The 17,873-nt window shown below is 33.5% G+C and overlaps 1 protein-coding gene across 1 annotated transcript in view; it reads right to left on the bottom strand.

Moving 5' to 3' along the window:
• CCDC178 (coiled-coil domain containing 178) overlaps positions 1 to 17,873 on the bottom strand; it is a 431,445-nt gene that overhangs the window by 384,679 nt on the left and 28,893 nt on the right. The window contains 3 exon segments of the mRNA XM_027772660.1: positions 2,134 to 2,156; positions 6,733 to 6,872; positions 10,302 to 10,382. Of these exon segments, the coding sequence (XP_027628461.1) occupies positions 2,134 to 2,156; positions 6,733 to 6,872; positions 10,302 to 10,382 (244 nt within the window).

Here is a 17,873-nt window from a genome sequence, read left to right as displayed (position 1 = left end):
TATGTTTGTGTGGATCTCTTTGACTTTATTCTACTTGGAGTTCACTGAGTTTAGTGGATATGTATCTTCATGTCTTTTATCAAGTTTTCTAATATATTTTTTCAAATATTCTCTTTCCTTTTTCTCACATATTTTAGTCTTGAACTCCTATTATGAGAATATTTATATGTCTGACAGTGTCTCTCATCTCTCAGGTTTACTGGGAACTATTTGTCTTCATTCTCTTGTTTTTCTGCTTCTCAGACTGAATAATTTCTCGTGACCCATAATCAAGGTCACTAATTCTTTCTTTTGCCTGCTCAAATCTGCGATTGAACGCTTCTAGTAAAATTTTTAATTTAGGTTACTTTACTTTTCATTTGCAGTATTTCTACTTAGCTTTTTTTAAAATTATCTATTTTCTGATATTCCATGCTTGTTGAGACATCATTTTCCTGGTTAGTTTAGTTCTTTGTCCATGATCTTCTTTATTTCTTTGAAGATACTTATGACAGCCGATTTACAAACTCTGCTTGACAAATCCAAATTCCAGACTGTCTCACAGCCATTTTATATTGATTTTTTTCTTTTTGTTGTAAACAGCCATATTTTCTCTATTTATTTGCATGCTTTATAGTTTGTATAGAAAACTGGACTTTTTTATATTCTAATGTGAAGTAGAAATCAGATTATATTTCCTCCTTTGGGTTTATTGGTTTGTTTGTTTGTTTTTGGTGTGTGTGGGGGTCATTGTACAGTGACTCTAAATTATTTATGAATTAATTAATTAATTTTAATGTGATTAGATAGAGACAGAGTAAGAGAGAGAGAGAGGGAAAGTGAGAAAGTAAGCTACCAGGTCTGAGAGTTGGTCCAACCACCATGAGCCAGCCCCTGTTTAATGACTCTTCTGAACACTTATTATAATCTCTGTATTCTTTTTCTTTTGTCACCATTGAAATCCCTTAGTGTTATTAGTGAGCTATTGTTTCCTCTGAGTTACCTTAAATACATGAAGTCAAAAAAAAAAAGAAAGAAAGAAAGAAAAATAAATAAATAACCTCCTAATATCTCAGCAGATTGGCTCTGTGTTAGGACCCTCATTAAACCAATGCTTAATCAGGCTGTTTTCATCCTTGTCTCTGCCTTTAATTTCTAGCTGTGTGGATTTTAATAGTCAGCAAGAAGTCAAACATTAGGGTTCTCTAGGGTTTTATCTGACCATATTTCTATCTCTTTTCCTATCTGTGTTCTTGACTCTTCAGTACATTGAGAGCTTTGAAAAATCCTATTCTCTCATATATCTCTTCTTTGAAGCTCTTTCCCAGGCATTTTAATCATCTAATATTTGCCTCAACTATCATTTATAGCCCTAGGATGGCCTGGCAAGTATACAAGGGGGTTTCAAAATTTTGTGGAAAAATTGAATTAAAGGATGAGTTTATTTTGGTGCAAAAACCTGAAATTTGTTTAGAATCTTTTCCTAAAATGCAGTTTCCACAAACTTTTTGAAGACCCCCCCTCCTTGTTTGCTTTCAAATATTTTCAGTAAATATTATCTGGACACCACCCCCAAGCCCTGGGATTACTCCAAGTCAGACAAAACAAAGGCAAGCCTTTGTGCTAGTCCTTTGGGGAGCTGTCAGGTCAAAACATTCAAACACAATTCTTTGAGAATAAGATCTCTATTGTTCCCTCTGGCACTGACAATCTGCTTCACAAGTATGGGCTGCTCTCTTCACTGAGTGCGACCACCAATCTAGAGGTTCAGGATGATGAGCCCGCAATTCAAAATGCCATGGAGATCTCTTAACGCAGCACAGTAACTTTTTTCTTCATTTAAGTTTTTGCAGTTGCTGACAATTTTTGACTAGATCCCAGATTTCTGCACAAGTTGCTTCTGACCATTCCCCCCACCTTTTTTTTTTTTTTTTTTTTGCAGATTTATAGCTATTTTGTGGAGGGACAGAGCTTGAGAGCCCAATTCTGCCCCTTTCAGTGATGTCCTAATTCTTATATTTTTAAAAATACATTTTAATACTTTATGTGAAAAATTCTACTTCTACTTTTCTTATTCTTTTTCAAATAAAGCTAGTCTACATGTACTAAAATTTTAACATTATGATGAATAAGAGAAACATAAATGTTTCTTACCATTCTTCAAGAGAAGTTTCAAACTGTTCAAAAGAAAAGATCTCAATAAAAATCAAATTTTAAACATCTCAAAAACATTTGCTTAAACATGTTAAACTTGAACTCACTTTTAAAACTGTCAGTTCTCTACGTTATATACCCTACTATGGTTTTGTCCTATTATATTCTTTGTTGTTTTTTAAACAGACATATACTTCTCCTTTTCCTATCCTTTTTATTAGTCCTCTTAATACTACTCAACTTCCATATTTTTGTTTCTAATTCATAACTCTTCATCAAGGGCCAGTTTGAACATCACTTATTCTCAAAAAAATTCCCATACAATCAGAAGTGCATGATGTCCATTGAATTTTTTTTTAAGGGAGTTTTTTGGTTTTTGTCTTGTTTTGTTTTTTGACTTTTTTTGCTATAGAGTGCATGAGATTACCAGAGAGATACACAGAGAGATAGAAAGTGAGAAATTACCTCCCAAAGGGGAAGGCCATGCCACAATCCCTATTCCTCTGTTTTCTCTCTGGGATTTTGTGCATGCACACACATGCACCTAGTGCAAGTTTTAAGTTGCCAGGTCCAGGACTCGAACTGCAGTTGACTAAGTGGAAGTCCAGCAACGTAACCATTATACTATTTGCTGGTCTCAATGTCCATTGAATTTTGATGCATTACCCTAGCCTTCCCTGGGGATTATAGGTGTATTCCACTGTGCCATGTATTTATGTGATGCTCACCTGTGGAGCACAGAATCTTAGCAGCACACATCCAAAATTTTAGAATTTATAAAATAAGCTGTCTGGTTAAATACAAATTTCTAAATGAAAGAACAGTTATAAACATGTTAAATGAATAGTACATGCAGAAATATAAATATTTGCAATCAACTGAGAAGATTACTATTAGTATTTCTATAAATTAGCCAAAAAAAAGGAAAGTTACTAAAAATGCATGAATAGTAACTAGCAGAAAATCAAATGCAAATGACAGGATAAGAAACATATGGAAGGACACTCTATATGTACTTACTGATCTACGTCTCTACACTTATCTATATCTATGTACCTGCACACACAATTACATACACACATATACGCAGATATATACTAAATAAATAAATATACTTGAACATTACTATATTCATCAGCTTGCCCATCTTCTCCATTATCTCTCAAACAGCCCAGTCTTCTAAACAGATTTTGGTGTTCTTTATACCTACTGGAATTTTCCTGTGTTGATAGTTTTAAAGGAAACTAAAAAACTCTGAAAGATACTACATTCATCTACGTAATAAAAAATAATGAATGAAATTCTGTTTGAAATCTTATTGGTTTCATTTTCATAAATGTGATAAGTTAGTTCTAAAATGTATATGAAAGAAGAATGTATCAACAATACCCAAAGAAGCCCAGAAAAAGGGAAAAACAAAAAGAACTGCTATACCATATATCAGAACATGGTATGAAGCATGTAAATTAGTGAAATGAAATCATTGAAATAAGGAGGTGAAACTGACCAATAGGATGGAGGAACAAGAAAACAGATAAAAATCATACATTAATATGAACTATAAAAAAATATAACTGAGTTAATTTCTAGGAAATGACTGGATTTGCAATAAAAATCTTTCAAATTGTGACATGGAAAAAAAACAAAATTTTGCATCATTTATTAACTTTCAAGTGAAAAACTAAACAACGTAAAGATACAAACTAAAAATTTTAAATGATTCTGCTATGGAAAGATTTCTTAAATAAAACATAAAACACTTAAACGTAAAATGATAAATTTAAGTAAATTAAAACATAGAACATTTTACTAAAAGATATTTTAGAAAAGTAAAAAGATCACTCACAAATAGAGATAATGTTCATAAAATCTATAAATCTATAATTTCCTCTTTTTAAAATACCTTATTATCTATAAAGCACGTGTACTCTCTGATGAAAGAGAAAGAGAGAAATTATACCCCTGGGAGGGGGTCAAACTTCAATTCCTCCTTCCAGAATTTTAAGCATGCACTCACACAGACACACACACACACACACACACACACACACACGTACCCAGTGTGTTTTCAAATTGCTGGGTCTAGGACTCAAACTGTGCAGTCAGTCATGTGGGATCCAGCTACCTTAATCACCATGCCACCAGTTGGCCACACATACAACTTACTAGAGGTAGTAAGTTGTTCTTTCAAGTCAGTAAAAAATACAAATAAACGCAAAAGAAAATAGTTGAATGATAAATAGTCATTGTGTGGAGAAGAGAATGTTAAGTGAGAAGATAGATTCTAAACTAATTAATAATCAAGAATATGTTACCTCTTGATTTTTGAAACTGCAAAGTCAGAGTTCTGCATAATGTAGAAATATATGTCAGGATGATTTATATGATGGTTCTAAGAAGCCATTTGAAGTTGAAGTAAGTTGAAGTGTCACAAGAGAGTCAGGAGGAAATTGGTTAAGAGGCACTTCAACGAATTATGACATAATTCTCCAAATGTTTATAAAGTCCTCGAAGAGTGAGCACTGCTTAATTAATATTTTCAGTTTGCTCTTCTCCAAAGCATATTAGAAAATAATGAATTTTATTAAGAAGGACAAATATGAAAATAGATATTTTTAAAATGCCTAGAAAACAGCAAATGTTTGGTAAATGGTAACTCTTACTATATTGGGTGGATAGATACTGCAGATGTGTGTAGAAAAGAAAGATTCTGATTCATGTCCTCCTTTATTTGTTCATTCAACATTTACAGTGTGTATGTGTCACTAAGCTAGGCAGCGCAAGACAGCACTGAACAAGTCATCCTAGTGTTTGTTGTCAGAGAGCATTTTTAGGTTTTTGCCATAGTGTGTGTGCTCACCAGAGACCGACAAAAAGAGACAGTAGGAAATCACCCACCAGGGAGGTCCAAACGCCATCCCTACTTCTCCGTTCTCCTCCTGTGATCTTGGGCATGCGCACTCATCCTCGGTGTGAATTTCAAGCCATGATGTCTGTCCAGGACTCCAACAATGTCAGCCTTATGGGAGTCCAGCACATTAACCATCATGCCACCTGCTGAACCCAGAGCATTTCTGCTATTCAGTTGGTACATAATAAATGTACCCAAGACAGTCTCTTTTTTTCAGTTTTCCTGATTATCAGCTATAAAATAACTTATTTTGTAAAGTTAATTTATCTAAGGCAATCCTTTAGCTGGCCCTGTATTAGTAGTGGTTAGGAGTTTATCAACTCTTCAGAGTCCTAGGTGGGAATGGAGAAAGAACATGAGCCATGAGCTCTGATAACAGTGTTTGAATCCCAATTCAGCCTGTAACCTTAACCCATTGAGTTGTTTTAAATTGCTAGTTCCTTATCTATCAGTTACGTGTTACAGTAACCACTCATTGGTTTTGTAAGATCTAAGAGAAATAACATAGTAAAGCATGGCATTTGACTTATATTAGGTTTACAATAAACAGTAGTTGTTATAACTGTTTACTAAAACATCTGTGAATCTATTTTCATCATTTCAACAATGTGGATTGTTGTTCATTAAAACACATTTGAAGTATCCAGCATACCACATTAATATGTATTTATTCTCTTGCTGTTTCCTTAAAAGCCCAGGACATTATGAGTCTTGTGACCTACAAGGCATTTTCTGAAAGGGTATTCTGATTTGAAGAATATAGAAACAGTAGAGATAATATAAGACTGGTATAGAATGACATAAATAATATTATAGAATTAACAATAGCAATATATATTGAGTGCATAGCATACACTGCACTTGTCCTAACACAGTGTCATTATTTCTCTCTTGTCACCTATAGTCACAGAATATGTCCTTCTAGAGCCTGCAATCTTGACTATTACCTTCTAGGGCCTTTCAAAGGCAATGGCACCCTAAACAGAGAATTTCGAGTAGCCCATCAGAACATCGTCTACATCCATTACAGTAGAGCAGGAAAAGAAATAGAACACATCTCTGGCAGACTTATCCCCCTGCTTGGACTTTCTAGTTCTGCATTAGTTGTTCAGAAATTTAATTTTAATAAAGCGTATAAGATTTTTTAAAATCATTCCTAAGTCACCTTTTGAAAATAAATGAAAGTTACAGTGATTTTAAGATCGAACTCTCATCAGAATAATAATGGTAAATTTTAACAGTTAAAAAAAGAAAAACACAAGGAAACATTATATTCTCTTTCAACAGACTTATTGAGTATTTCTTTAGAATGAAATAACTCATTAAAAAGGACACACTGTCCTTTTATATACCAATTTACTCATCTAATCATCTAATCAGTTTAGAGTCCCCAAAAGGATGTAAATACTATTTACTAGTCAAGTTGGCTTATGGAAATTACTACTTAGCATGATTGCCTCTAGATAAAGAATGAACAGGTAGGGGGAAAAATCTATTTAATAAGGTCGTTTTACCCTTCTGGAGTGAGACTATCAAAAACATGTCTAGACTAGTAAATTATGCAACTGAGCAAAGATTCTAAAATGTATTCCAATTACAGTAAAAAATTCAAAATAATTCCCTGCAGTTTTAAAATAACAAACCTTACAGGCTCTATAGAACCCACAAAAATTAAGTAAGTTACTTACTCGTTTCAAGTGCTCCTGTATTTTAGACTCCACATCTTCAATGTGTGAAATCATTTTATTCACACATGGTGCTGGGATGTTCACTACAGAACAGCTATGACGTCGACATGGGTAACTAAAATAAATGCCTTTATTCACCGCTAAAGATAAAGCAGACAGAAGATGTTAGTAGTTTGATGCAGAGTAGTTAACCTTGATGTTCAGACTATGCAAAAAACAATTCTACTTCATTAATGCTACCATTTGTAAAAAATTCTTTAATAAATGGGTTGATAAATATGCTGGAAAATTATAGAATTAACCTTCAAAATATCTAAATGCTAAAATAAAATCATTGTTTATAACTTAATAGCATAGGAAATAAAAATGAACCTGAAAAATCAGAATAAAATTTCAAGTCAAGTTAAAAATTAATGTATTCCATAGTGCATGAACTAAACATTAAAAAAAAGGCAAAAAGAAAGAAAAAAGTCAGAGAACCAGTTAATCAATCTATTTTTAAATGAATCTCGAATCACCTAGAAAAGTACTTTGAAATATATTTCAAATAATCCCTTTAAAGAAATTCCACATTTTCCAATGTAAATAATATCCAACTACATGTGCATTGAAGAATTTAAATCCAGCGTGAATTTTTCTTGCTGAAAAAAAAATAATAAAAGCAGGTCTCCTTCATCCTCATAATAACCTCATTTTCTACCTTCCATTTCTGAAAATTGGAGTCTCATGCGAAGAGTGATTGATGGTCTCACTATAGCATTCAAGCTGTACTCATCATAAAATCCACTCAGTCCGATGTGCCTCAGTGATTCTAATCCTGGCATGTCCCGAATCGACTGAAGGTTGTAGAAGCACCGCAAAGTTGTCCATGAAACTTCACCAAAGTGCTTACTTGCAGTCCTTTTCACTCTAAGGACTCTCTAAGCCTGGATTATAGTTATAATCACCAATCTTAAGTGGAAGACACAAAATACTCTCAATGCCTCTAAGAGAACAGTGTGATGTCCTCATTTCTGTTGACCTTGAGGAACAGAGAAGTAATGTCGTTGGCTGTTGTTTCAATGCCAACCCATTGAGTTGGTAAATCTATTTGATATTTCCATTTAAACTACAGTCTATTAAATACTTTTAGGGGAAGCCTCATGACCTTCTCTATAAACACAATCTCTGTTATAAGAGCATATTTGTTTAGTTATAAATAAAAGTATTCACTCCTTTGTCACATTTATATTTAAATGTGTGAATCTGTGATGAACATTGACTAACATTTTTATGACTAACATTAATATTTTGAGGGCCTAGAAATGTGAAGCAGAAGCTAAACTAAGCACTTTGATGCCGCATTTTATTGAATCCTCATAACAAGTTTATGAAATGGAATTATTGTCTTGATTATATAGATGAAGAAATCAAGACTTGAGAAGTTATATATGTTGTCCACATTCACGGAGTTGGTAGGTGAAAGAGCCGAGATTTGAACTACTCTCAGGAAGTACATAAAACTAGAACATACCCATTCAGAAGTTGATACATCATTAATAAGGAACTGAATTCACATCAGGAAGGTAAAATGCTAATGCCAGAAATGTTACAGAGAAAAAGGAATAACATTTGAATCATTAGGCATAGAGCTGGAAAAGGTAAAGGAAGTAACTAGGGGGAAGCTCTAAAATGAGAGGGCTCTGATGCATGATACATCGTGAGAATGGAGCCTGGCACAGAGTGGATACTCTGGAACTATTCAACAAATAAAATAATGATATAAGTAATGATATTCGAAAATAAACTTTTTGTTACCCTCTTTTCTCCTCCCTGTGTATTCGGTTTTAAACATTTTGATTTTGTCAAGGCTAGCATGCCATATATAGCTTTGAAGTGACCAATATCATTTCCAAATCTAGTATCGATAAAACTGAACTCATCTTCATCCCACCCAACTTCCTTTCTTTCCTCCCATTCCTTCTTGTTATGAAAGGGTGTAACAGTTAAATCACCTTTGAAGCCTCCATCTTCTCATTCAAGTTCCCATGTCTACATACAGAGACTAGTAGGTTTCTATAGGGAATAATCAGTCCTTTGTAATATTTCTCTAGTCCCTATAAATCTCTTGTACTATTTCTCTAAAATCTTGAATATCTATTGATCATTCTTAGATCAGTTCTTTTTATTATAAGCCTTAAGTGCAATAATAAGATAATTGGTTCTCATATTTCTTACTATAGGCAAATAATTCTGCATACTTAGACTTTACAAAGAAAGAACTTAGTTATGTCACATCCCTACTTAAATATACACAGGATCAAAGACTGAAAAGTTAATGCTTGAGCTTGGAATTCAAAGTGCTTCTGGACTGCACCTCATTTGTCTTTCTAGTTTTATTTTAGCCATCTCCACATTTCTGAATCCTCTCCATGCTATACTTGAAGTAGTCTATCCTTTCCAGATTTTGTGTTATTCCTTCACTGTTATTTGACACTTTCTACACTTCTTGCTCAAGTTCACTCATTTTTCTTTTCACATATAAATGCATTCTTTAAAATTTAGTTCAAATGTCCCCTCACCAAATGACATTTCTCATAATGCTTGGAGATCACACTAATTGCCTTATTAAAATATTGAAGATAATTATTCTCTATGGTATTCATTTGGCATGTACTGCCTGTCTCATCTCTGCTTCTACTCTATATAACCATTCCCTATTACATTGTTGTGCAAATTGGTGTATATATTTACATTTTATGTGGCCTGTAAGATTATACACTTCTTCAAAGTGACATTCCTCATTCTAATATATCTTTATATTCTAATAGTACATGGATATCCCACTGTCTTAAATTAGTAGGTTAATAAAGCATTAATTTTATATTTTATAAATCTATCCAAAACTATATCATCTATCACTGATTTTAGGGGATAAACTCTAAGCCAAGATTTTAAAATTACATTCAAGATTTCTATTCAACACAAATGGATAAAAGATTCATAATGATAATTTATTTCGGCTTTATCATGTCAGACTGGTTTTCTCCAGAGCAACAATTTCCCGAAGTCAGGATTAAAAATATTTGGTAAAGACTTCTCTACCAGGATGATCTAAAATAAATAAGCATGAACACCCTACAGATTAAATGTACACATTTTCTCATATATTTTTCACCTCTTTCCACATGCAATGTTAGAAACACTTTCAGAGATAATGTTTGTAGGTTCTTACTGCACAGATTTTAGAATTCTGGATTTCACACTTCCAAAACATTCGTCGTTTTCTTCTAAGAAACATATCCCCAGTGATGTGGAAAGGTTTTATTTACCACTTGCCTCTCCTGGCAAAAGTTTATTTAAAAAAATTATACATTCCTGAAATTATATGACAACGCTTATGAGCCAACATTGTGCATGAACAGTATATTAGGAATATTTCACTATTAATTCTTAATAATATGTATAATTACTATATTAACCATTGATGACTTATAGGATTTACTAATAAAAATGTACTATTGGCATCACAGACTGAGTATAAATAGAGCTTATGTAATTTATAATAGAATTTACATTCAGTTACTCACTTTCAGTATTTGTCATTTTACTTTCATGAAAAATTTCAACAGCTCCCTTAGGGGCACCAATTCCTGATGACATGGCATTGTCTTTTAAAAAGAAAACAAATTTCAGTGAGCATTTAATATAAATTTTTTAAAATGAGCAATACAATGTAAAAAAATTGAGAAGTTCTTTTAAAATTTTCAAAAAATAAATAAATAGGGCCAGGAGGTGGCACTGTAGTTAAGGTGCTGGACTCCACATGGCTGACCATGGTTTGAGTCCTGGACCTGGAGGCTTGAAATTCATGCTGGGTATGTGTGCGTACATGCCAAAAAATTTGAGATGAGTATGGAGGAGACTAGATTATAGCACAGCTATCATTGCCCTTGGTGGTGGGCGGGGGAGGGGGTGATTTCTCACTTTCTACCTCTCTGGTGAGTGCATACACTCTATAGCAAAAATCTCTAAAAAAGAAAAATAATAATAAATAAATAATAGCTATAATAAAATATTAACTAAATGCACAATGGAATCTGCTATTCCATTGTCTTAATTCTTGCGAGAAAGTTTTCAAATAAACGTGAAGCTATTAAAAACAAAAAAAAAGTCATGTGCTGATACAGAAAGTAGTTCTAAAAACTTTTTTTCTTTCTTTTTCAGATTTTTGTTATCAGGTGCATGTGTTCACTGGAGAGAGACAAAGAGAAAGAGAATGAGAAATCGCCCTCAGGGGGTTGACCATGCCACAATTTTTTCTACTTAATTTTCCTCCCGGGACTTTGGGCACCTGCACACATGCAACCTATGTGATTTTCAAGCCACTTGGTCCAGGAGTAAAACTGCAAAGGGTCATTTGGGAGTCTAGTACGTTAACCATTACATTACCTTTGGCCCTCAAGATACACTATTAAGTGAAAAATAGCGAGGCAGATATTTGTATTCAAGTTTTGTCATCTTTGTTTATAAAAAGGAGTCATATAGGCTGAGAGGTATTTGTGGATGCATAGAAAATTTCTAGATTGAAAAACTGACAGGACACAGATTACCTTTGGAAAAATGGTAACATGGACACAAAGGGGAAGTCTGTGTTTCAATTACAATCTTTGAAGTGCTTCAAAATTCTCAAAAATAAGAATATATTATTTGTTTAACTATTTCTTATAAAATTAAATATATCGACACCACAATGTAAATGTAGCCACCCCACTCCTAAAGTTTTACCCAAGAGAAGTGAAAGTATATGCCATCAAGCAAAAGATACTATCCCAAAGGCTTTTTTAAAAGTAGAAAATGGAAAGGACTTCTAAGTTTATCGCTAAAAATTAAATCTAAAAAATAGATTTTGTAGTCACATAATAGAATATTAAAGTGATAAAGAATAAGCTATAAAACATGAATTGACACTGATGAATCTCAAAAATACATCAAGCAAAAGAAACCAGAGAGAACATAATGGATATTGTTTAACTCCATTATTATAAGGTCCAAGGAAAGACAAAAGTAAATTATGGTAACAGAAATCAAAGAACAGTGGTTGCCTTTGGTACATGAGGACTTTTCTAGGATGACAGAAATATCTTATATCAGGAAAGGATGAATAGCTTCACTCATGTATACACTTAACACAATGCATTAAATTATAAAATAAGGGTTGAAAGTTTTAAGTATGTAAATTATAAAGTAAAAATGTATTGGGCTAGCTCCTTAGCATAGAAACACATTGTTCTAAAGAAGCTGGATGTCACATGGTGACTATGGTTGGAATCCAGCCTGGTCAGCCTGAAACACACTAGCACATGCACTAGTGCCCAGAATCTGATGTGCTAGAGGTCTGGAAAAAGGGAATCATGGAATGACCTGTGGAGAATGTTCACCTCTCTCTTTATCTTTCTCTCTCTCACATGTACATGCACTATTATGAACTTTTTAAAAAGAATTTTTAAAAAATGCATTGCTTTATTCTAAAGGCATTAAAATATTTTGGTAGATTATACATACATATGTAAATACAAGGTTTAAAAGCTTAGGGAATATCTTATGCTAATATTTACTACCCATTGCAAGTAGAATATATATATATTCAAAGCATATTAAAGAATAAAATAAGGTAAAAGTGAATTTTAGCAAAAATAAGCAAAAAAAGAAATGATAAAAATGTTGAAAAGTACAAAAATACTAAAAGATAAAGACAATCAAATAACTTTAAATACATATAATGTTCATCATTTATCTAAAACGAATAACCAAATAAATATAGCAAAAATTGTAAACAAAATGTATACAAACTTTTTTCAGAAAAAGAAAACTTGATGTGACTAAAATATAAAAAAATCTAGAACTTTAATTCAATAGTAGTGAGAGTTATTATTTTAAAAGTAAAGCTACAGTTCTCTCACTCTCTCTGTCCTTCTCTAGTTTAATAAAAACAAATAAATAAGTTAAATAAAATAATTCTTTTTTTAAAAAAAGGGGGTCCAGCAGGTCGTGTGGTGGTTAAGAGTGCTGGACTCCCACATGGCTGACCACGGTTTGAGTCCCAAACCTGGTGGCTTGCTTTCTCACTTTCCCTCTCTCTTTCTCTCGCTCTCTCTCTTTCTCTCGCTCTCTCTCTTTCTCTCGCTCTCTCTCTTTCTCTCGCTCTCTCTCTTTCTCTCGCTCTCTCTCTTTCTCTCGCTCTCTCTCTTTCTCTCGCTCTCTCTCTTTCTCTCGCTCTCTCTCTTTCTCTCGCTCTCTCTCTTTCTCTCGCTCTCTCTCTTTCTCTCGCTCTCTCTCTTTCTCTCGCTCTCTCTCTTTCTCTCGCTCTCTCTCTTTCTCTCGCTCTCTCTCTTTCTCTCGCTCTCTCTCTTTCTCTCGCTCTCTCTCTTTCTCTCGCTCTCTCTCTTTCTCTCGCTCTCTCTCTTTCTCTCGCTCTCTCTCTTTCTCTCACTCTCTCTGTCCTTCTCTAGTTTAATAAAAACAAATAAATAAGTTAAATAAAATAATTCTTTAAAAAAAAAGTAAAGCTACAATTAATAACAAATAAATATATGTAATAAAAGTAGCACATTGTATTAGAAAGAACAATGTATTTCTTAACAAAAAGATAAATTTATGGAAACAATATATGGAAAGAATATAATTCACTATATTTATCTATGGCTTATGCAATTCAGAATATCTAAATTATATACAATATCTAAAAATATAATAAGATAAAATCATATACACATTATGAATCCCATGAAAATATAGATTTCACCATTTTAAAGATAATAAAATTTTATAAAGAGTCAAGATAACCTTAGGCAACACATAATAACAAGAAATATTAAAAAGCAGAAACTAGTTGCTTTATCTAATTTATTGTACAATTAGAAATAGTTACATAAGATTAATTCAAAGGTACATGACAATTCGAATATAAATTTACAAATGACAAATGCACCAAGGAATAATTTTGTACCATAAAAATTATTTTTAAGAAAAGCATAATCAGAAATAACATTGAGAATTTAAATGATTAACTTTGGAGAAATAGTATTCTTAAATGCCGGTCAAATTGAACATACAAATGTGTGTACAATGACATTAAAAGGAAATATAAGAAAAAAAAATTTCTTAAAATTTTATTTCTTCCATGAATGAGAGACAGAGAGAGAGTGAGAGAGAGAGAGAGAAGGGGTGACACCCAAAAAGGCTCTTGATGCCGAAGAATACTCCCCAATCATGTGCTAGCCTGAGATCCAGGGCATAGCCATTACCCAACATACTCGAAGAAGCCTCCAGACCTGAACCTAGAACTTTCTTGTGGTTCAGCCTAGTAGAGCTATGTGTTACCATGGTATAACTATAAGGACTCAAGAAAAAAAAAAATTCTAAAAGTTGAACATACAGATAGTTATCTGATAAGCCAGCCAGCCCACCACATAGGGACTTGTTCACAAATATTACCATTGGATGTTGGTGTTAGGAACAAGTAGTCTGCTTTACCAAGCTGCTGAATTTTTTGCATGACACCACAACTTCAGTCCCCTCTCTGATCCCTTTGTCAGACTCCATGATGATGATACAAGCTTTTTATGTAATTTAGACCTCAGTGTTCTCTTTGAACTTTTTATTCACTCTAGCCTTCAGTTTACAGAAATATTCCTAAATATGCTTCTTTGCCACAATCCCTAAACTTAGTAGCCAAAGCAGTGACATGTGGATTCTACAGTGCAACATCTTTATGGAATTTTCTAACTAATAAAAGGATTACAATAAGCAATCCTAGTGCAGTGAAGATACTGGCATGGGAGAAAAAGATATGTAGTTGAAAATACACCTAAGGTACATTTTTTAAAGAATTATTTTATTTAACTTATTCTATTTATCTACTTATTTTAATTTGACCAGAGAGGGACAGAACTTGAGTGAGTGAGAGAGAGAGAGAGAGAGAGAGAGAGGGAGAGAGAAAGTAAGCTGCCAGGTCTGGGACTTGAACAGCAGTCGGCCTGTAGGAGTTCAGCGTCCTTAACTACCACATCACCTGCTGGCACCAAATTTTTTTAAGTGAATTAGTAGGAATATGCTGGCAGAGTAAGTATAAACAAAACAAAAGAAAAATAAACTATTTCATGTAGTATAGAACTGTTTTGAATACTTGAAAGAAAATTAATGTATCAGGAATTTGCAAAATTTTCATGCAATTCCTGATCTATAAGTGATCAAATGTTCCTCTTATAGGCAACCGATGTTATAATTTTCTTTCGTCTATTTCCAGATACTTTATACCTGCGAGTAAACTTTAGATATATGTGTGTACATACCTATCTAATGTATGTAATATACTTATACAAACATATGTACACATGTATATCTAGACATAGACATGAATATATATAAACATATATACATTATACATATTCATTTTCCATACATAACCTCCTTATCAACTTTAAGACTATATTTTATCACTTACTAGAATAATATTTTCTCACATACTAAGATCAATCAAATAAGAATGCATCTTAAAATTCAATGTAAGGGGACTGGTAGATGACTTGTTGATTAAGGGTGTTGGACTCCCACATGGCTGACCACAGTTCAAGTCCTGAACCTGGTGACTTGCTTTATCACTTTCCATCTCTTTCACACTTTCTCATTCTGTACCTCTCTGATCAAATTAAAATTAATAAATTAAAAAAAATGTAGACCATGTTTCAGTTGATGAGATTTTTAATCTTAGAAGTTTACAAAATATGGGGAATTTTACAACTAAAATAATCATAAAGTCATAACAGAGTTCATATTACATAAGGAATTCCTATAAATCAATGTGAAAAAAGAAAAATGACTTATTACAGTAAGTCATAAATGATATAGAATGGAATATATGGAATAAATGATACAATTTGCAACAGTAGAAATCAAAATATCCAAAAGTATGTGAAAATTTTTTCCACTTCATGAGTAGTGAAATTCAAATTAAATACTGTTCTGTAGTATGGAGATTATCAATAATTTAAAGATCTAATCATATCACGTGGAGAAGCAAATGTAACATTCTTACATTACTATGGCAGTGTAAATTTGTATAATCAACCTGGATAATAATTTAGCATTGTCTAATAAAAGTCAATGGTATAAATACTATACACCTATCAGTTCTAGGAAGTATGCCTTACAAAAGCTCACATACATATATGAGGATGTTTTTAGAAGTATTGTTTAAAGTAACTGAATATTGGAAATAAACAAAATGTTCTTCAACATAAGCAAAGATGAAAATGGAACAGCAACATAGTGAATGGTTTTATTTTACAGCAGAATGGATGAAACTCACAAATAATGCTGAATGGGGGCCAGCAGATAGCATAATGGTTGTCTCTGGACTCCCACGTAGTCGACCACAGTTTGAGCCCCGGACCAGATGGCTTAAAACTCATGCTGGGCACGTGTGCATGTATACCCAAAATCCTGAGAGGAGAATGGAGGAGAAGGGATTACACTATGGCCATCCCCCCAGGGGGGATCATTTCTCACTTTCTGTCTCTCAGGTGAGCGCACACGCCCTATAGCAAAAATCCCCCCCAAAAAATAAGTAATTAAACAAATAACACTGAACTAAAGAAAGCAACAACATAGGTGAAGAAAACAAAAAAATGAACAAATGCAGCAACACAAAAATATTAATGCAGTATAATTTCAATGAATATGCAAAACTGAAGTAAAAAATTCAAGAACATATACATATGTATACATGGAAATTAGTATGATAGAGGTCCAGAAATGGGATAGAAGTTTTGATCACGAGAGTGTGGGTAGGCCTTCAGAGGAACTGGACTTGTCTCTCTGTGGCCTGAGCAGAAGTCACACAAATGCTTTCTCATAATCATTTATTAAAATTACACATGTACGGGACCAGCAGATGGCCTAATCTTTCTGTCTCTGGACTCCCACACAGTCCAACATGGCTTGAGTCCCAGACCCAGCTGCTTAAAACTCATCCCTGGTATGTGTGTGTGCATAACCCAAATCCCGAGAGGATACTAGAGCAGAAGGGATTGCGGTGTGGCCATCTCCCCTGGGGGTGGGGGGTAATTTCTAGCTTTCTGTCTCTGTCTCTCCTGTGAGTGCATGCACCCTATAGCAAAAATCTTTTAAAAAAAAATAAAAAAAAGTTACACACGTAGGTTTGTAATTCGCCTATAAGCATTTCATTACATTTCATTTCAAAATAAAAAAGGAAATAAAGGAAATGAGATATATAACATATACTTTAAATATATGAGGGTTATTTTTTTAAGAGTTAAGATTAAGCCCATGGACAAACAAGAATATTTGATAAACAAGAATATCTGACTTTTTTCATGTTTATAATTTTTTTAAAGAAAATAAATGTGACTAGAAAGAGTGGGACAAAACATATATATCAATAGGGTAAGGTAACTTCACTTGTTCTCTCCTATATGTTCTCTCTCTGAGAGCCTTTACTTCAGGATAGGTTTTATCTATAAAAAAGTAACATAAGGGACCGGCAGTTGGCATAATGGCTATGTAGCTGGACTCCCATGTAGTTAACAACAGTTCGAGTCCTGGACCCAGTGGCTTAAACTCACGGCGGGCATGTGTGCGTGCGTGCCCAAGATCGCGAGAGAAGAATGGAGAAGGGATTGCGGTGTGGCCATTCCCCCCCGGGGGGGGGGTGATTTCTCGCTTTCCATCTCTCTCTCTCTCTCTCTGTCTTTCTGGCAAGCATGTGCCCTATAGCAAAAGCCTCTCCCTGCCAAAAAACAAAAAAAAAACAAAACAAAAAAGGAGAGAATATTTGCTTCCTGAAGCAGCTATCTTGCCCTGTATTGATCTAGTAAGGGATAGGGGGAAAAATGAGATCAGAATAAAGGGATACAGGCTAAGTTACATAAGAAAGAACTGAGGATATATAGGAGAGAGAGACAAAGTTCAGGAGATGTCCCTCTGGAAGAGAGACAAGAAAACAAGACAATAGGAAATATTTTTTGTGACATTCCAAGATAAGAAATCAATTAATTATTTTAATAAAAGTTTTCTGTGTGACTCCTCTGGTCACTCCTCTGGCTTTTTTATTTTTATTTAATTTTTTTCTACGCTTTAGC

Source organism: Tupaia chinensis, unplaced genomic scaffold (assembly GCF_000334495.1).
Source record: "Tupaia chinensis unplaced genomic scaffold, TupChi_1.0 Scaffold000290_1, whole genome shotgun sequence".
NCBI classification, from domain to species: Eukaryota; Metazoa; Chordata; class Mammalia; order Scandentia; family Tupaiidae; genus Tupaia; species Tupaia belangeri.
Note: the sequence above shows the minus strand (reverse complement) of the source record. Positions and strands in the feature narration are given on the sequence as shown.